We start from the raw sequence: 21502 nt of genomic DNA, 5'->3' as shown, positions 1-21502 counted from the left end.
TGGACACAGCTAGTTTGTAGAAACCAATTAATATCACAAAATTTTGAAGACTACAAATGAGATCATTTAATTATGCATCTTTGACTAGTACCAGTATAATTTACAGCCAAATGTCACTAACCCCCCTGTATATTTTGTTATTGGAAGACATACAGACATTCTAATTATGATATAGCTGCACTTTGCTAATTATCTTTTCTTTTGCAAACAATAAAATCTGAATTATTCAACCAATATCATTACAGGAATCAAATAATTAGGAAAAGGATAATTGTTTGGAAAATTAAATTGTTAAGGTTATTCAATAAGATATATAAGTTTTCCGGAATTTTAAAGTTAGGGCACAGTGCCTTTGAAGGTGCTTTGACTTAAGTGTCAGAACCTAAATTGGGACATAGTGCATTTCATTACCCTAGGTTATGTAACTTCATTTCACTTTTCAAAAAAATCTAAGATGCAGCGGTTTTTGAGAAAATTAGATTTAAAAATTTCTAGTTAAATTTTCACCCACTAGAAGTTACCGCATAATCATGACAAGAAAATCAAAGATTATTTATTTAATATTTTGAACAACTTTGCTTTTATAAAGTCAGTCATAAAACCTCCCTATATATGATTTATTTAAGGCTGAATTTCTGTGACCTTAGCAAAGCAATTGATAAAAATAGCCATTAATTACATCACTTCAGGAGTGGTTTTATGAAGAAATTTATTAGAGCAAACTTGTTCAAAATTAAAAATAAATAATCTTTGCTTTTCTTGTTATGATTATACGGTAACTCCTAGTGGGTGAAAATTGAACTTGAAATTTTCAAATTTAATTTTCTCAAAAACCGCTGCATTTTAGATTTTATTGAAAAGTGAAATAAAGTTACCTAACCTAGGGTAATGAAATGCACTATGTCCCAATTTAGGTTCTGACACTAAAGTCAAAGCACCTTAGAAGGCACTGTGAGGGGGAGATTTGAAATCTGCATCAAATTTTGAGGATTTTTTATAAAATTCGTTTTTTCTATAATTCTTTATCTAAAAGCGGAAATGCAATTTAAGTTAGTTAATTTTGGCATCTGTTATTGGTGGATTTAAAAAATCTGCGCTCTGATTGGATGGCGTACATCATTCAACCAATTAGAGCGCAGGTAGTTTAAAATCCACCTATCCTATTGGTCAAAATTAATTAACTTAAAATGCATTTCCGCTTTTAGATAAAGAATTATACAAAAAACGAATTTTTTTTTAAAAATTCTTAAAATTTGATGCAGATTTCAAATCTCCCCCTAACATTAAAATTCCGGAAAACTTATATATCTTATATTCAATATAGTTTTACCATAAGATACAGGAATAATTTTACTGTTAGTGGCTTTACCCCTAGCATTTAGAAGATCGGTAATAGGGAGGTAAGCGGGTAGAACAATAGCATAAACCATACCTTTACGACCTGAATTTATAAAAATAAAAAAAATCAGGCTAAAACTATTAAAGAACCCAATTGGCTTAGTGTAAAATGATACTTACAAAAAAACTTTATAAAAGCTATTTTATATTATAGGATAGATATAGATTATAGAAGGCTTCTGTTCTATAATGTAAAGTAGTAAGGTCCTTTTGTCTGTAAAGTTTATTTTCCACAAAGTTCAAATGAGAGCGGAAATCGAGATACTGTGTAGATAGAGCCTGTGACAAAAGAGATCTTTCCACATAATTATTCTAATATTATAGTAACTACTATAGTAGCTTAAGACTCAAACCCTGCGGTGCTCTTCTAACCTTTAAGATTCGTAACCTAACTTACGATTAGCAAAAACTTCGTTTGTTCTATGCTGTATGAGGGAAACCGTCAAAAGATTTTAAAGAGAATTTAAGTTCCTGTTAATTAAAGGAATAAAATAATAATCTGCAAAATTAATTTCATGCTCCAACATTCTGATGATCAAATCCTAGCATCTGGTTGTTGTACAATAAACCATTTAAAACATTTTTGTATCAGAAGGACAGTAAGAAGGATTAAGGGGGCAATAAAGAATTTACTCTCCCTTCCCTTCTTAAAACTACAAAAGTGTAATTTTGTGTATGTATCATAATTGTGGAGATATATTAATTTCCATTGACTTATCCCTTTAGATGCTTTAAATTATCATTTTTCTTATTATAGTTTTTATTTTCTTCTTTTGTGTATTTCAGTATCCTTGTTTTTAAATAAAGAAATGACATTCTTTTTCCTCTTGGATTGCAATTTACCTCTAATTGTTGAACGAGCACAGAATCCGTTCCCCCCATAGTTTCGAATAAATTTTTAAAAATTTAAAAGTAATGGGAGGGCGGAGTTTTTTTTTTCCTTGTTAATGTCTTGTCATAGGTTAGGTTATATTGGGTACAGTGTAGCCATGTAGGGTTATTGCACAACAAGGGGGTTAGTACCAAGAAAAAAACAAGGGAAAGGGTATTTTAGGCTTTGACAGATAATAAATAGCAACTTATTCCTATGTACATTAAAATTTCCGTACAAACGTCATGCAATTAAAGGAATGAATACCTGTGACAAAATACTTCAATCTTTTTAAATTTATAAGTTTTTTTATTTAGATTGTGGTTCTTGTGGACAAAATAGCCAAAGCAAACTCGAGATTGAAAAGAAATTACACTTTACCATTGAACAGGTACATTTTTTAACGCGCTAAGCGTTTTCTACTTGGGTATAAAAATGTTTAGCTATTAAGTATGTTGATAATATGTCAGCCATTGCTACTTTTTATTAATGTCATCTAGTCGACAGAAATAATGAACAACGATCGACAATTTACAAACAACTACATATGTTACGACATATGTAAGACTTGTGTGATAGGTTTAGTGATTTTTTAAATAAATATTATTTGAATTAAGTCCTTTACAGTATAAATCTGCTTTTAAAATTTATTTGTCTGTCAATCTATCACTTTTTATGCTTATTTACTTGGATGTTGTCATCCTTGTTTCATCTAATTCTTAAACAATTTGTGTTATTTAATTTTAATGTAGAGGCATAAAGTTACTCAAAAATCAGCTATGTAAAATCATAAAAATGAGGGATTATTCAGATCTTTTTTTATTGTTTTTTTCCCACTTCTCCTCTAATCTCCCTCATTTTTTAACTTAAAGGTGGAGAGAGGTTCAATAGCTTTGAAGCAGGCTGAGTTACAGTCAAAGAGGAAAGAAGACGAAATATTAGAGCTTAGAAGTCGGGTGAGTAGCAGCTGCAACCCCCCCCCCCCCCTCAAAATGCCCGGTGTGCACACAACACAAAACCGCCTCATCACTTTTATCTCTCAAATTGAACATAAAGAGGGTTACCTTTTCTTTCTTTAATTAAGATCAAAATTCAATAGAAGTTTTTAAGCAAACGAATAATATAACGTGATAATAAAACTTTTGTTAATTGTCTTTGGACTAATTATGGATGTTGTCATCCTTGTTTTAATTAACATACATACTATGTATGTTTGAATCCTTAACTTTTATATTCAAATTCTTCATGCATATTTTTACTTTTTATCTAATTTATCAACATAGCTTCAATTTTTTTTTAAAGTTGAATTTTAAATTCACCACGATAGATTTACTGAGCTTTTCTGAAGAGTGTAATTTTATCAACCCAGTAATTTCGAGAATATTATCCCTTCAATTGTACGGGTTTTTTTTTATTTTGACTCGTTTGTATAAACACTATTAATTTTGTAGGAGACAAAATCATGGAACCAAAAAATGTTACGGAAGTCTGGTTCAAAAACAAATAAAAACATTTGCAACAAAAAAAATTAAGACACTAACGTCAAACTATTAAGCTAATCTGTAGGGAAAAGGTAATTTGCCAAGAATTGGTTGGAAGCTATTTCTCACCCCCCCCCCCCTATTTGGATAGAAACACTATTTATTTCTTTTTTTTTTCATTCGCTCAAAGCTCAGCCCATCCACTGACAATTGTCTTTGATTCTTTAGTTTCATTTTTAGAGATAGAATTGCTTCTTTCTTAGCTTAATGAGCCCCGCAAGGTAACAGCTTCCGTTAGGGGTTAGACATATTATATTACATACATGGGGCGGGGATGGGGCGTGTTTTTTTTTGGTCGTTTGTGCGATAAAAGAGAATTAATTCTAGATCCTAAAATTGATATTTTTACGGAGCAATGATTATAAATCCGATGTTGCTGTTAGTTAATGTTTGTGGAAACTAGGATTAAGGGGTCTAGGTTGATTTTTGTTAGGTCTTTCATCGAAAACAGCGTCTAAACCCTTCACAGTAGATTCTTAATTACACAATCGGTGTTTTGATTATTATAATTGATAAAAACATTAAATTATTAATGTTATATCTCTTTAGATCCTTGTTAGACAAGAGAAGATGATTGCATGTTTATTTGAGAATAATATGCACTTGTGTCTGTATTGCAAGCAAAGCAAAAATTTTTACGGTTCCATGATTTTGCTAACTTCAAATTGTTTAAATCAAATAAAACAACACAATAGAATGCTTGAGTTGAAATAAGTGGCGGATTATTCAAAATTATCAAATGATACATGTTTTAAAAAATGAAAAAAATAACATGAAGTATAATAAGAAGTCCTTTTTACCAAAGTGAAGGTTTCAGGCTTTTTTTATTGCGGGGGTGGGTAAATAACAGAACAACCATTAAAGAAGATGTGTAGCAACCGACAAATAATTAACAGAAGTTAGGTTGGTTTTTTTTCCGGAGGTGATAACTCATCTATGGAGGTGATGTATTCCTAGCTCAATAGCCTAAAACCTGATATACTTATATTAATGGAAAAAACACATATCAAACTACTTCAAAATCTTTTTTTGTTTAGTTGGATCTCTTGAAGACCAGACTTGAAACTGTCGAAGAAGAGAGGTAAGTGTAGAAAGAAAGATTGACAGATAGGTAGACGGACGGAAATAGTTAAATCTATTCTAAGTAAGAATCATTCCATCAATAAATATAATTATTTATATATAAAAATTAATTAATCAATATTGATATTTGGATGTTTGATATGCAATGACTTGGGAAACATGTCTTCATCAATTATATTTATCAAAATTATCATTTAGACTTCTGCAAGGTAGTGACCTGGAAATTTAGCTTTTATTAACCAATACGTTATTAAGATGTGTGCTACGCAGTGACCTAGAAAACCTGTCCTCATCCAGAGATACAATGATCAAAAAAGCTTGGGATGTCAGGTACGATTTTTTCTTTAAAAAATGTTATTTCCTAACAATCAGGTCGCTTGAAATTGAGATTAATTCTATGCCATAATTCTAAGTCAACATAACGTCCTGTTCTGTGCAAACAACATTTTTTACTCTCGAAGACGACTTTTGATTATTTTAGAGATGCCGCGGTTAAGCGCAAGAACAGCGCTGAAGTTGAACTCGCCAAAGCTAGAATTGATATTATGCAGGTAAAAAAAATTTATAAATTTTCTTGAATTTTTTGTGCTCTTTGAAGGGGTATAGTACTTAAAAACTATTATGCAAAAAAGTTTTGAGAAAAAACTCAATCTGTTTTCATTTACTGTTGTCATCTTGTTTTTTGTATTTTTAGGCAAATTCTCAGTTGCTTGAGGCTGTACAGCAAAAAGTCTCACTATCTGAACAGCTGGATGATTGGCAGGCTGATCTTCAAACAGTTTTAGGTATCTATCTATCATATCATTATTATGTCTTTCTTTTTAACATAAACTCATTAATTTGTTGGCAGACCTCATCCTACTGTTTTCCATATAGTTAAGTTAGGATTTTGATTAATTTTCCACTTTAGCATTATTATTATTTTTAAAATTTTTTAGGTAAAAAGTTATCTGAATCCGAGAGTGAGAAAAGCCCGCCAAAAAATTTGGAAAAGAAGTTGAGCACCACTGGTGCCAATCAGCAAACAACGACGACTTTAAATGGAACAAATACAACAAATATGCAAAACAGCATAGCTAACAATAACAATAATAACAGCAAAATAATTTCTTTCTTTCAACGAACATAACTTAATTAATGATCTGCTTTTTCCAAACATTTATAATGGCATTTTTAACATAATAGATTTATACCCCTAATAAACGTCCATGTAAAAAGTCAGAATTTGGGAGAAAATCATATGTAAAAAAAAATATCTAAAATTATTAGAAAAATACCTCATGTTAATGTAATTGCTGTAACAATATTAATTTTTATGAAAATCAAATTCTGAACAGAAAATTTAAACTTTCTGAATTGAGTTTAAAATTGTTTTGTAAAAAGTATAGCAAAGGCATTTTCAATTTGACATGCACTATAAGTTAGACAAGGTTAGGTTAGGTTATGTTAGGTAAATTAGTGTCAAGTTGGTTCTATTAGGATTTAGCGATGTAGGTTTAATATATGTAGGAGGGTTCTAACAGTACATGTTAATATTAAAAATGCAGTTATTAAACACATCTGTGATGTTTTAGTTTTGGTGAGTTTTGAGGTTAATTTGAACAGTTTTAACAAATTAATTCAATCAGGGAGGAAGGGGACAATGGTCTGGTACCCAAAGTTTTATAAGTAATTGCTGGTTAGTTACTTTTATTAAACTCTAATTGGTTGGTAAAATCCTTTCATTTCCAAACTTTATCATCAAATCTTCCAATTTAAAGAAATGGTAATTTGGTTTATCATCATTTTGGATGTATAACAATTTATCGTCCATTGTCTTATCCCTTTTGAAACCCTGATTGTGGTATCGGGTCTAAAACACAACCAGCTTTAAAACTGTGAAATAACCTCTAAAACCCACCTATATTTGTAAAGGCTGTGATAGTTGAACATTTTTATCAACAAATATTTTAGAATTTAGATCAATTAATTAGAGATGATAGTTTTAGAAGAAAAAAAAATATTTGAAATGATAAAAATGTATAATCTATGTATATTAACACTTATTGTTTAGTTTTAACATAGCTTTTAATAGATTTTTTAGGAAATAAAATCGTCTAACTTTTGTAAAAATAGCTTTGAATTAATTTTATTTCAGAATGGGCAAAAATTTTGACTGTCAAATCAAAATGGTTTATATTTTCTATAAAAACATATTTTTTAGTCCAGAGAAATTTATTTTCAACTTCATTTTTTGCAAGATTTCAAACAAGGTCGAGAATTTGCCTTATTCTGAAAAGATCCCAAATAGGAAATAATTAATTCAATAACTTATCTGAATTTTTAAAACTAAATTTTAACAATCCCAAATACTAACACTGAAAAGAAAGATACTGTTTTATTTGTACGATGTTATAAAACAGAGTAAACAAAGATTTAAGTCATGATCTAATAATAATATAGTGGTGAATAACTTTAAATTTTTGAATTTGCAGCCAAAATCAACCAATCACGTGTCTCCTTGTTAAAATACCAGAGATGGGTTTTTAAAAGATGCCGCGTTTTTTCTCGACATTTTTTACGCTATGAATAACAAGCGCGGCATTCACGAAATCTAAACAGAGTATACAACTATTTATTTAATTATTTCGCTTTTGTTGGTTAAGCCTTTTTGAAAAGAAAAACAAATTATCTTAAATCCATTTTTGCTGCATATTAATTAATATATCTTTTTAGAGCTATATTAGACATTATACAAATGTCTAAAATAATAATTTTAAAACTTTGAATTCTTAAGTTGTATACTCTGTTTAGATTTCGCGAATGCCGCACTTGTTATTCATAGCGTAAAAAATGTCGAGAAAAAACGCGGCATCTTTTAAAAACCCATCTCAGCCCAGTATTGGATGTAATATGTCGAGGCGATACGTGATTGGTTCATTTTAGCGGCATATCAAATATTCAGTTGTTCAGAGGTGGATTCTTAAAAAAAATTTGCCCCACTAATCGCTTAGGCAAAATTGTTTTCGTGAAAAATCTTCCAAAATCACATAAAAAATCTATAAAGATTAAATAAATTTTATGTTAATAACCCTTCTATGATTTTGTTTAATTTTTGTAGATTTTAAATGTGATTTTGGTGGATTTTTCACGAAAACAATTTTTGCCTTAATCCACCTCAGTTCTATTCTCTATTTGAATACATATATGATTCGCAACTGATGTACTTCATATAAAAAAAATATGCAGGGAGGAATGGGATATTGGACTCCAAATTACACTCTTACCTAAAGCTTTTAAAAACAATATTTTTTGTTGGCTCTAAAACTTTATACTTTTTTTGGTTCCAAACGTTTTAATAAAGAATTCAAATTTAAATTTCTATCATGAATTTAAATCTGTTATGTTATATGAAATACTTTTCTAAATACTAATGTCCCCTCTTAACTAAAAAGCTTGTAATATATGTTTAATAATGGATAAGTGATAATAGAATAAATTTTTATTAGTAAGATTTAGATTTTCAGAAGCTAGTCTTTAATTTACTTTCTCTGCGCAACCGTCCGTCCGACAAAAAAAAATTATTTTTATGAAGGTATATGTATATTGTATATCTTTATTTTTTTCATGTTTTATGTCTGCTCTTTAACTCACTTTGTCCGTTATTTACATTTATAGTATTGTATTTTATGCTTCGCTACTTATGAATGTTGTCATCCTTGTTAACTATCATTGGTATTCAAATATGTAAATATGGTTCATTTTTAAAATATTTTATTAAAAATTTGGTATAACATTTCTTAAATTGTAGTTACATAATGTAAAAATACATAAATCCAAATAGGTAGCATTAAATCAACTCAAATAATTCATTTTTTGTTAAAAATTAATCTTATGAATCAATTTTACCCCCGACTGTTTGTAGCTTGCCCATGAGGATTTCCAAGTGCTTCTCGTCGAATGTCAATGATGGACGGAACCTATAAAAAAAAAACATATCAGTGCCTGTCGAGCAAGATTGGCCTTAATTTAGAAATAAATAGAAAATGAGAGGAAGGGAGGATATTTCATTTTCTCATACACCTAAGCTTGTTCAGGTGACCCTAACGGCAGTGACCTAACCTATCAGGGCTCACATATAACCAATATTACCAGACAATATAAATATAAAACTTCTCATCCCCTTATTTTATTTTTTCTGTGCCTAACAAGACACTTGAAGGGAAAAAGTCAAATTATCTGTAGAAGCGAAGCAATTCTTCAACTTAGCTACATCTATCCGTCTTTCGTGCAACAATTCCCATAACCTTTGGGATGACCCTTTTACTCCATATAAAAATGTATTAAGAGCCTGAAAGTGCAGCTGTCCAACTTGTGTTGTAGGGTGTGCAATAAATTTATAGGACTGATTAGAGTTCTAAAGGTTTATGAGCGGATAGGGGGGGGGGATGTTTAACTATACCTGCCTGTAGTTTCTTCACAAACACCAAGATGTACACCCTCCTTGCTAACTACAGCATGACCCTCAAAAAAGTATTTTTAAGCATCTGCAGCCCTTATTTCTCAATGAATTATTAAAAAGTGCATATGTCCTTGTTCTCCATAGTATTCCACGTAAGTAGATATAAAAATATTTTTTTTACCTCCATTAACACCGGAGATTTTTAGAGCTAAAGTTTTGAAAAAGTGACTGAGAAAAAGAATTTTTTTTGTTTCTCTTATTTTTTGGATGGTTATATTATGTTTTTCTGGCAATTGAATAATGAGACACAAAGAAAAACAAGTTAACTAAATATTTCTTTTTTATTCCACCAAAAAATATAAATTTTTAATGGCAAAAAATACTACTGAATGAGTTGATTGTTTGCAAATTTTAGGTTATTTATAGAAAAGGATTAATTATGACAGTTGCTCCGCCTACTTTTCTGACATCTCAATTATTTAATAAGGGGTAAATTAAGCTTTTTAGACTAAAAAATCATTATGTTTTATTTTTATTTTCTTTATAACTTTTTTGTTATTAAAGTTAGGATTGTGAAACAAAAACAATTTTCCTGCTATATTCATAGAGATTTATTTGGTTTTTTAATCTTAAACAATTTTGCCTAATAAGTAAGTTTTTCAAAATATCATTAAACTAAAAAGACTCAAAAAATATGTGTAAAAAAATGCTTTTTACTCAAAAACTAAATTTTTTATTTCATTTTTGTATAAAGTTTCTGCTAGTAACAAAAATAAAAGGATTTCTAGCTTAATTTTGCTAAAAAAGTCGTATCATGTTAAAAGTTACTTTTTCCTCAGTCACTTTTTCAAAACTTTAGCACTAAAAATCTCCGGTGTTAATGGAGGTATAAAAAATATTTTTATATCTACTTACGTAGAATAATATAGAGAACAAGGACATATGCATTTTTTAATAATTCATTGAGAAATAAGGGCTGCAGATGCTTAAAAACACTTTTTTGAGGGTCATGCTGTATACCTGACGGTAGTTTCTCCACAGACACCAAGATGGACACCCTCCATGCTAACTATACCTGACTGTAGTTTCTTCACAGACACCAAGATGTACACCCTCCTTGCTAACTGTACCTGACTGTAGTTTCTCCACAGACACCAAGATGGACACCCTCCTTGCTAACTATACCTGACTGTAGTTTCTCCACAGACACCAAGATGGACACCCTCCTTGCTAACTATACCTGACTGTAGTTTCTCCACAGTCACCAAGATGGACACCTTCCTTGCTAACTATACCTGACTGTAGTTTCTCCACAGACACCAAGATGTACACCCTCCTTGCTAACTATACCTGACTGTAGTTTCTCCACAGACACCAAGATGGACACCCTCCTTGCTAACTATACCTGACCGTATTTTCTCCAGAGACACCAGATGGACACCCTCCTTGCTAACTGTACCTGACTGTAGTTTCTCCACAGACACCAAGATGGACACCCTCCATGCTAACTATACCTGACTGTAGTTTCTCTACAGACACCAAGATGGACACCCTCCTTGCTAACTGTACCAGACTGTAGTTTATATTCTACAGACACCAAGATGAACACCCTCCTTGCTAACTATACCTGACTGTAGTTTCTCCACAGACACCAAGATGGACACCCTCCTTGCTAACTATACCTGACTGTAGTTTCTCCACAGACACCAAAATGTACACCCTCCTTGCTAACTGTACCTGACTGTAGTTTCTCCACGGACATCAAGATGAACAGGACACCCTCCTTGCTAACTATACCTGACTGTAGTTTCTCCACAGACACCAAGATGGACACCCTTCTTGCTAACTATACCTGACTGTAGTTTCTCCACGGACATCAAGTTGGACAGGACACCCTCCTTGCTAACTATACCTGACTGTAGTTTCTCCACAGACACCAAGATGGACACCTTCCTTGCTAACTATACCTGACTGTAGTTTTTCCACAGACACCAAGATGGACACCCTCCTTGCTAACTATACCTGACTGTAGTTTCTCCACAGACACCAAGATGGACACCCTCCTTGCGCATTCCTCCAGTTAACTTATCCCTAGATTATAGAAGAATAAGTATGCGGAATTGAGGGGTAGCACTTTCCTAAAATAACAAAATGTCTTCCCCTTATTTACCTTCACATGGCTTCACACCCCCTAGTGAATTACTTTGCACGCCATCGGAATGAAGTATACAAAGCTACTCTATAATTCGAAATATTCGTCTTTTGTCTGTCCATGTGTCTAAAGGAAACATTCTAGTTTTTGTAAAGATTTCCTATGCAAATTACTTTCATGTACATAATTTACTCATTCGGTTGGTCTGTCAGTTTCATCCTCTTTAGGAGACATTTTTAAGCAAACACAAAAACATTTTAGCACCATCATATATTGCCTTAAATTAAACATTAAACGATTCAAAATAGCAAATATTATGTTTGAAAATAATGAAATAATCTGAAGAGAGAGTCAATAATTTAGATATTTTATAATAATAATTTATTACCTAATTTCTGGAGTTGAGCAGTCAAAAGCACCAAAAGTTCCAAGAGACCTAAATATTGTTTTTAGCATGAGTTATTAAATTTAATTTAACCAATTTAACCATTTACTTAAATATATAATAATTTTTGTACCTATCTAACTATTTACAATCGAAAGCGAATTCACCCCTAGCAGCCAGTGGAAGGAGGGCATTAAAATAGCCCAAAACCATATTTTTAAAGAGAAATAGTCTAAAACCACTCAGGTATCTATATTATCAAAATAGATAACTCAATCAGTTCAGTTATTAGGGAGATTTTAACGGACAAACCTAAAACATATTTTAAGGATCTTGATACCCTCCTACCCTCTATTGATACAGATTTGCCACCTTTCAAATTGTAACTTTTAAATTTTAATTTACCTGAAATTAGCAAAGATATTTGGATATTTTGCTTGTAACTCATTCATTCCCTTTGTCATAGACGCGCCAACTCGAGTCACTTGAGCCAATAAATTGTCCCTGAAAAATTTACAAGGATGAAAACATTTAAATGCAACATATCCATCTTATGGGATAAAACTATGGATTAATAGATTAACATCCTCAATGATGATAAATAAATCACACTTTTTGTCCGTAGATTAAAAGTGATTGGCTGAATAGTTTGAACCAAGCAATCAAATTAATAATGTTACCCAAAGTTTTAAACCAATGAACGTTTTTATAGAACTTTGAGTTACAGTATAAATTATTGCAAATGTCCCCTCCCTCTCTACAAATTGGCAAATCCTACCTTTTAATTGTTTTGATGACAGCATCTAGTATGATAAGTTTGCTGGGTTCCCCAACCCAAGTGTTGAAAATTCTTGCTCCGTGCTGTGGTCTTAGGTCTTCCTGAAACAAGAACAAAGAATTCAATAAAAGTAACGCGGCTAATTGAATCAAAATTGTCAATCTGCAATTTTATTACATTATGAATATTCAATTTTTTAAAAATATATCAAATAAAATGAGGGGCATTTTTTCACCAGAGGGGACAGATTATTCACATTTTAAGGGGCGTGGGCAGGGGGGTGATTTTAGAGGAAGGGGGCAATCCCCCATGAATGTATCATCTATTGTCTTATCCATTAGATCCCTGGATCTTAAAACACATACCTTATGATAAATTCCACCAGACAACATTTTCTTAGAGAATGTGACGAGATCTGGTGCTTCGGGAAGGTTGAAATGTTCGTGCATCCACATTTTACCTAGATAAAACAAGGATAACGACATAGATAAAAAGCAAAGCTCAACAACAAACGTACAGTAAAACATTTAGAGCGACGGCATCTTTAATAAACCTTTAAGAAATTGAGTATAATGTTGAAATATAAACATTTTTGAATATCTGTTGCAGAATTATTTAAATACAGGATGCTGAATATAGACTTATCAAACTTGACTATATATTAGCTTTGCTAATAATATTATATCTATTTGTCCTAGGAATCATTATACCCCAATGATCACGGATGACCTTTTTCATAATTATCATGAAATAATTGATGTAAAAAATGTTACAATTCAACAAATTCAAATGTTTTGAACGGACAAATGGAATTTTGTTGCTACGCTTTCCAAATTGAACCTATCTGTTACATTCGTACTAACGGTCAAACCCCAGAAACACCTTTTCGCTTTAAATAATATTTTATCAATACTACTAAAGAACATTGTCCTTGATGAGATAAATTTTATTTTTCCGCAGATTACTTTTACCGCCATATCTTTTAAATCTAAAAAAATCACGCAACCTCCGTGATTTTTTTTCAATTGCTTTCTTCTATTTAAAATAAAGAGTTTAAAATGTAAAGTTTTCTTGCATTTTATTTTTTATTTTGAAATAAAGCACCTATTTCATATTTTTAAATAAATTTAATTTTGAAAAGAAAAGGAAGAGCTGTCGTGGCCGAGTGGTTAAGGCGTCTGACTCGAAATCAGATACCCTATGGGTGCGCAGGTTCGAATCCTGCCGGCTGCGTAATTTTTTTCTTAATAATTTTTCTTAAAGTAAAGCTTAAACAAATAACCAATCAAACTGCTATTTGGCTTAAGGTTTGTACAAAATTTAAAATGCTGAAGGAAGAGGAAAAATTTACACCCAATGTCCAGTCCATTCGTAAAACATATATATTTTCACGTGAATCGTCGAGTTGACCCAGAAAGTTACCCTTGCTTTTAGCCCCTGCAGAGAGCTCTAACCCTGCGGGGATCTTATATCCGTTACTTAAACGAGCCTAAACTAAAATTAGCATCAAAGATATCTACTACCGGTTTTAAGAGGTGATAGATATTTTACCTGTTGCCCCGCCCCCAGTTTGCACCTCGTCTATAAGCAGTCTGATGTTATGCTTCTTACAAATAGCCTAAAATAAACAAACATTGAACAATCCATTAAAACAAAGCTAAGACAGTTTTATATTAGTATCAGTGGCTGAGATTTTGATATTGAATACACATAATTCTGTACATACAAAAAATCAAAGTTAATCGGTTGTTTCCTTAGAAATGCCCAGTTACGTTTCGAACCACCCACTTATTTCTTTGAAATAAAAATAAGGGGCTTTGTTTGTTTGTTTATTACTTAAGGTCAGGTTATGGTCTCTCGATGGAATTAAATTAGTAAAAAAAAACTAACCCTCCCTTTTTCAATTTATGTAACATATTATTTCGATGTACTCAAATTTCAAATAAATAAAAAAAACATTTACTGAACATACTTGTAGTCCCATAAACCAAGCAGCAGATCCATGATGATCTCCTCCCTCGGCCTGAACTGGCTCAACAATTATACCTGGAGACAAGGAATATTACATCCAATAGTGGCAAAGCTAAATACTTATGAGAGAGAAAGAGAGACAGAAAGAGTAAAAGATTGAAAAATTTAAAAATTGAGTAAGGGAAAAGTAAAAAAAGAGAGAGGAATAAAGGAAAACTGGCTGACAATTATACCTGGAATAAAAACAAGGATTATCATATCAAATAGTACCAAAAGTGTGGAAAAGCTGTTTGAAATAATAAGCTAAATATTTAGAAGAAATAAAAGAATGAGATAAAGGAAGGTATAGAGAGTAAACCTTTTTAATTGGATGAACAGATTTGATATTAAGATATTTTTAAAATCCATCAACAAGCAAGAAAGTTTTTTTGTGCTACCTGCAATTGGACAACCGTCTTTCAACTGTTGATGTATTTTATCCTGAACCATTGCTAAACATCTAGAGTCCTCTACCGCATTTTCCCTGAAAGATATTTTATTGTTGGTTACGAAGATACTCTATATTTCACTTTGTCTGTCCGTCCGTTGGTTTGTAACGCTATGGAGGAAATATAATTTCCTTGGCTTCAGATTTAAATTTTTTGCTGATTCGAAACCTTTCCCTATTTAAAAAAAAATGAAAATAAGTGATGGAGGAGGGGAGGTATTTGTTTTTTTACTTTAGGTCAGGTTCTATTATTTTCAATTTATTGTAAAAATGAAGAGGTTCCCAAATCTCTATAATTGAAAGCACCATTGTATCTCACCTGACGAATTGATCCAGAGGATATTTGTATCTGGGGAAGTCTGACACTGGCCAACCCATGTTGGGTATGTCAACCAGATGGATAGCTTTAGAATGGGTCACACTCAGACATCCTAGACAAGATTAGTTTGCATGAATAAAAATATTTAAATTTCCAAAATTCCAATCGTGTACAGACATAGCGACAAACAAACCCCATAGAACGTCTAGAAACCACTGCTTAGGAAGCCTTTAGTGCCTTACCACTTAACAATTGACGAAATGCGATTAATTGATGTGCTTTATACGATAACTAGCGGCTTCGCCCCTAGCCTCTAGCCTCTAGCTTTTAAAAAACTAATTTTTCTTGTTTTAGATTTTAAAAAAAAATATAAAAATTTTTTTTTGAGTGGGGGGTATTTTCATTTTTTGGGGGGTTAAGAAAATAGCTATAAACCTTCCTGGAACCTATGAGAAGCTACCCTGTAAAGGAGAACCCGATCGGTTCAGCGGTTAGCGAGATCCTTCGGTACAATCAAACAGACAGACAGAGAGACAAACAAACATCGTTCTACTTTGTATTATAGATATTCGTGGTGGATTAAAATTATTGGTAGAAAAACAATGAAACTGATAAACTTATGTCCCCTCCCCCCTTACGCCCATTTTAGTCTCTGATTTGTATTTTCAAACTATGTTGTTTGATATTATATTTCTAGTTATCAAATGAAAGCTTACCAATTGAACGTCCATGGAAGCTTCCATGAAAAGACAGAATGCTCATCTAAAAAAGTTATCTTTAAAAAACAATACAATACAAAATTAATAAAAATTTTATCAAATAAAAAGACTTATTTAAAAAAAAGAATTCGCAAGATTTTTTTCTGAACTTTTTAAACAGAGACAAATTTGTTCATACGTAGCCCTAAAAATGACAATCTAACAATATTTTAGATAATTCAGAGTTTAAGGGCTCAAGGACAAAAGTATTTTGAGTATGTTAATTGTGTAGGGGGTGTGGACAAAAAAAAACCTGTGTACGCAACGGTGTCATACGAGTGCCAATACATTTTATAATGTAATTTTATTTGATAACAGTTAAAGGTACTTTTTACCTTAGGTATACCAGGCATTTGTCCTTGCATAGCAGAATCTAAATCAGCCTAAAAAAATAAAATTATAAATGTCAAATTACCAAAGCTTAAAATTTAACATGCGAGGAAGGTCGCGGGTTCCAGTTCAATGCTAGAAAATCAATGAATAACAATGTAGTTACACAGACAGGGGTAGGACGGTATATTGGAGTATGAATTATACTGGTACCCAAGTTTAATTCACGTACAACATTCTCATATTCGATTGTCGAAAAACGTCGCGTACTTTTATGAGATCTTGATTAGTTGGTTCAAACTAACAGTTTCCATACTTTTCAACCAATGATTCTAATCTACATTAATTGTACATGAATTTATCGTCTATTGACTTACCCATTACTATTCCTGTATTATACCTGACTAAACTCCTTGCCACCCCTGAGATGTTCAGCATACTTCATGAACATCAACTTCATGGCGTTCTCATTAGAGCATGTTCCACACATCATGGTGATGATGTTATTCAGCCCAGGAGGAGCTACGCTCATTAAGACATCCCTGATAGGCAAAGTGAAAAATAAAAATAATTTCCTTCTATTACAAATTAGTAGCACTCAATAAAAAAAGGAAAATATGATACCTAACCAATTACCCAATCTATTTTCACAGTCCCTTAGCAAATCATCAAACATCATATTTATACTAAAAGAATTTAGCGACTTTAAAAAAAAATTAATATACAAGAAGGGTGTTTTGTATTCAATCTTAACCACTGCGGAATATAAAACAGCGATGCCCTATCCCTACAGGTCTACCCTGATCCCGATATAACCCAACAAAACCTGACTTACATTGAAGATCAACCACATAACCCTCCCACCCTTCATGTTATTTTCATAATGTTGTGGGGGGGGGGGTTGTCCTCGACTAGGTGCTTTAAGGGAAACCGCCAATTTAGCTAATATGTTTACCTTAAACTGTTATTCCAGTTAGCACCTGGAAAAACTCCCAGGGCTGGACGGTTCACCAGGCTAGTGGCCATAGCTGATCTAAATGAGAGATATATTTAGATTTTATAAAAACAAGGATGACAACATCCATAAAAGCGAAGCTGAATGAATTAGAAGTCTGACCGAAAATTCTATTTATATCTGTCTCAAAATTAATTAATTATAAGATACTTATTTTTGACATATTAACATTTTTTGACTTCATAATGACTTATAACATTATATCTAATCATATTAGGAATTAATATTCTAAAGATCATTGGATAATTATATCAGAAAATAAAAGAAAAGAAGCATTATGTTTAAAATGGTCACACAGATAATGAGTATAGAGTTGCTACGCTTTCTAAATTGTTACAGGAATCATTATGCAATCTTGACATAAATAGGACACAATTCTGAAATGACTAAATAAGAACAGACAACTGGACTGACCCTAAATAACAAATAACAAACAGAAACAATTAAGTACCAAGAAATGGAAAGACAAAATAAAAACTAAATATGCATATTAAGATAATTACCCTTTAACAGCTTCCAACAAAGCAGGATGGTTGTAACCCAGCGGAACACTAGATATCTAAATAATAGAACATTTTTTAAATGTACAAACTAATTTCTATTTGAAACAAGGATGACAACATCCATAAAAGCGAAGCACTGAGAAGGTAGGACAAACGGACAATAACACTTATAGTGTCAGAACTGAATAATCATAATATAAATGTATAAGAGTCGAACCAAAATTGTAAGTAAATTTTGAAAAACTGCTTGATACAGGATAATGTTTATGGACATACTTACATTTTTAGGACTTGATTATAGAGTTGCTTCGCTTTTAGCATTATACTTTGTTGTCCCAGGAATTAATATACCAAAAATCAGATCAATTGGATGATGAGATCACATAAAAATTTTGTTAAAAAGTAAAAAAATCGACATGTTTAAAGTGGACATACGGACATTTTGGTAATCATAAGAGTTGCTACGCATTCTAAATCGCACAACAAAATTACTAAAGGAATCACCACGTACGGACGGACCGACCATAATTATAGAATAGCTTCGCTTTTAAAAAACTAAACCAAAAGAAGATAATTATTTCATTGCCCTTTTTAGTAAAAAAAATCTTAAAACAGTTTTTATTCAAAATTTGGTTTCTTTTATTATAGCGCTTTTGCCACAAGCCTCCAAAGTGAGCCTATCCCCTCCTCCCTTATTGAAATATTGAAATTTCATTAAATAGAGAAAATATTTGTAACAATTTCTTATTCTTAAATTCTATTTTTTTAAATTTAAAATAAATTTAACCTGAGTAAATACATCCAGCATTTTATTTCCATCCACATCTACAATGTAGTTTCCCTAAATATATGAATATGCTAAAGAAATATCAAACAAAGACACAAGATAAAGACCAAATTGTGTCATTAATGATTTATGTGACGTCATAAAAATAAGGGAGATGAGAGAAGTGGGAAAGAAAACCCCTAATAGATAATCCCTCATTTTTATGACGTCACATGGATCAATTTTGACACAATTTGGTCTTTGTCATACACAAAGATATGATAGCATCCATAAGTCATAATAATAGTACTTTTAGACAAAGTGACTGTTTAGCACTTACCCTCTACCCCCATTTTGAAAATATGGGACGGTGAAGGTAGTTTTCCCCCATAATTGGCTTCTGCAAACGCCCTAACCCTGTGGAGATATCAAATAATATCTAGCATAACCTGACCTAAAGTAACAAACAAATCAATTTATTTTTCAATTTATCAGTAAAAGATAGGGGGTATTAATGCCCCACGAGGCACTTTGAGGGAAAATATATGGGGACAAAGTGACTCAAAATCAGCCATGTGACGTCATATAAATGAAAGATTGTCTATCTCTTTTTTTGGGGTTTTTCTTCCCCACTTCTCCTCTCATCTCCCTCATTTTCATGACGTTACATGGCTGATTTTTGAGTGAGTCACTTTGTCCCCCTACTGGAAAATCCCCTAACTTTTTTATAATTTTCTTACATCAACTTTCCCTTGTTTGTAACCCAACTAAATCTAAGTAGAAGATCACCTGAGATTTTTCATAGTCAACAAAGAACTGAATAGTTTTCATGGACTGCATTTCATCTAGCTCACTAAAATTGATAATGAATAATTATAATATAACTGTTATCAACTTTGGGTACTTTTATCAAAATTGATTGCGAACTTTTAGTGCCCAAACTTTTCAGCCAATAATATTAATCAACTTTATTATTATTATCATTGATATATAATGATTTATCATCCATAATCTTATCTTATATGATCCCAAATTAAATTAATATGATTTAATCTTTCTCCAATTCTTACTTGTGGGGATAATAATTTCTGTATCTGGGAATTTACCTCATAAGTTGTTTTGATCTTGGGCCAGGCACCTCTGTAACCATTTGTGGACCTTCAGGCTCCTTAACAGCAGCTGCAGCAGCCATAGCTGACTGGTAGCGGCTACCCTTAGGACCACAGCTTTCAATTCCAGGAAGGATTTTCCTAAGGTTATGACTGAATTTTAGATTTCTAAGAACCTCATTTAGCCATGAAATAGATTAATTGCCATAAATGGTCATTCATAATAATCCGTACCAATCTAAAAAGAATGTCTAGCAGACGAAGACATTTTATATGATTCAATCCCATAATTTTAGTGTGCCTTAAAAAAACTGATTTTACACAAACAATGTTTAATTCTCCATAACTGTTTATGGCTGACTTATAATAAGACTGCCGTTTCGTACCAATATATAACCAATAATATGGAAGGATTGTACCTATACGTTGTAACTATTGGTCAAATTAAGAGATTGTTCATCTATAATTTCTATACTTAATATTAATAGCATGGTAAAATAAAAATCAGACCATAAAAAAATAGGTTATTATATAGGGCCATTATGAAAATTATCTCTCCCAATAAATATAGAAAGCCTAGATGAACAATCTTTGAATTGGACCAATAATAAAACAGTATAGGCACCACATTATTAAGTAAAAATATTAAATTACCTGTAACTACCTAATCTCATCTTTGATAACATTTTGTCTGTAAAAAATAAATGTATCTTTACTTACCATTTCGAAGAAAAATAAGATTCAAATATATAATACAGTTTAAAGCATTTCAGTTATACAGTTACTTCAGTTCTTTGTATGATGAATATCCGCTACTAGCCAAGAAAACTATAGTGTTTTGACGTTCCATTAGTTTGCTGGACGTACGAACGTAGATTACCTTTAAGTAGCTGCGCTACGAATAATGGAGGCTTGGTAAAATACTTTGGCTTGGTAACACTTAATGATATCAAAACAAGTTTTCAATAACCTTCATAAAAAATAATTTCGGACACAGATACTCTACAAAAACATAAAATACAAATATAAAATAGATTAGACGAAAGTTGAACAAATGTAATTAGTGTTTTTCCTATGTCAAATTATAATAAATTAGACAAAAAATCACTCATACATATTTTATTGTAATAGAATATTTATCTTTAGAGAGTTGACCTAGCCTCCCTTCTCATAATAGAAGCAAGGATAACAACATCCATAAAAGTGAAGTTTATTAGAAAGTCAGAATAATGAACATTAACAAATATAGAGTATCATTACCAACACAAGAATAAGTTTATCCCGAAATAAATTAGATAAAAGATTCTTAATAATATGGACATAGTACAAAAAGCTGTTACAGGTTTGAAATTGACGATAGGACATTCCTTACATGCCCGAAATTAGCAAAAAAAGTTATGCTATACAGACAGACAGACTTTAAATTTAGAAATCTAACCAGAATCTGTAGTAAGCTTCCCATTATATTCGATCAAGAGGTTGGCAAGATCTTTCTGCGCAAACAAACATACATTCTACTTTTATATAAGGATACAATCTTAGCTAGCTAAGATTTGTAAGAATTTCATCACTTAGAAAATGCGCAAAAAAAGTTA

The 21502-nt window shown here is 31.7% G+C and overlaps 2 protein-coding genes and 1 non-coding gene across 4 annotated transcripts in view; 2 read left to right on the top strand and 1 right to left on the bottom strand.

The window, feature by feature from the left end:
• LOC145306053 (bicaudal D-related protein homolog) overlaps positions 1–8384 on the top strand; it is an 80319-nt gene extending 71935 nt beyond the window's left edge. Inside the window, exons 17-23 of the mRNA XM_080147981.1 lie at positions 2587–2660; positions 3142–3225; positions 4848–4891; positions 5149–5223; positions 5375–5444; positions 5588–5678; positions 5832–8384. Coding sequence (XP_080004107.1) covers positions 2587–2660; positions 3142–3225; positions 4848–4891; positions 5149–5223; positions 5375–5444; positions 5588–5678; positions 5832–6022 — 629 coding nt within the window. The 3' untranslated portion in view covers positions 6023–8384. The remainder of the gene's footprint in view (positions 1–2586; positions 2661–3141; positions 3226–4847; positions 4892–5148; positions 5224–5374; positions 5445–5587; positions 5679–5831) is intronic.
• Positions 8385–8629: 245 nt separating this feature from the next.
• Positions 8630–20599, bottom strand: LOC145306478 (4-aminobutyrate aminotransferase, mitochondrial-like). 2 transcript variants are annotated; one of them, XM_080148595.1, is made up of 19 exons: positions 20562–20599; positions 19905–20048; positions 19588–19651; positions 18820–18873; positions 18033–18088; positions 17470–17547; positions 16915–17056; positions 16520–16567; positions 16143–16188; positions 15427–15538; positions 15058–15143; positions 14622–14695; positions 14201–14267; positions 13015–13109; positions 12650–12750; positions 12277–12375; positions 11875–11922; positions 11357–11425; positions 8630–8852 (listed from the first exon to the last, which is right to left on the bottom strand). In XM_080148595.1, the coding sequence occupies exons 1-19, from the start codon at positions 20591–20593 to the stop codon at positions 8765–8767; spliced, it is 1503 nt and encodes a 500-aa protein (XP_080004721.1). In that variant the 5' UTR covers positions 20594–20599; the 3' UTR covers positions 8630–8764. The 2 variants fall into 2 exon arrangements, with proteins under 2 accessions (XP_080004721.1, XP_080004720.1); XM_080148594.1 differs by having other exon boundaries at positions 19905–20060; positions 20562–20594.
• Positions 13801–13882, top strand: TRNAS-CGA (transfer RNA serine (anticodon CGA)). Its single transcript has one exon. It is a non-coding gene; the product is annotated as a tRNA-Ser (tRNA).
• Positions 20600–21502: the final 903 nt, after the last annotated feature.

Source organism: Acartia tonsa, chromosome 14 (genome assembly GCF_053477335.1).
Source record: "Acartia tonsa isolate MP-2025a chromosome 14, ASM5347733v1, whole genome shotgun sequence".
NCBI lineage: Eukaryota > Metazoa > Arthropoda > Copepoda > Calanoida > Acartiidae > Acartia > Acartia tonsa.
This window is presented reverse-complemented; position numbering and strand designations above follow the sequence as displayed.

What these genes read in the sequence shown, in the direction of transcription:
- LOC145306478 (XM_080148594.1), bottom strand. Translation starts at nt 20,593, where the DNA reads ATGTTATCAAAGATGAGATTAGGTAGTTACAG. An exon ending in CTTGGTTTATGGGACTACAA is followed by an intron (nt 14,268 to 14,621) that starts GTATGTTCAGTA and finishes TGTTTATTTTAG; the next exon opens with GCTATTTGTAAGAAGCATAA. An exon ending in AACTGGGGGCGGGGCAACAG is followed by an intron (nt 13,110 to 14,200) that starts GTAAAATATCTA and finishes TGTTTTATCTAG; the next exon opens with GTAAAATGTGGATGCACGAA.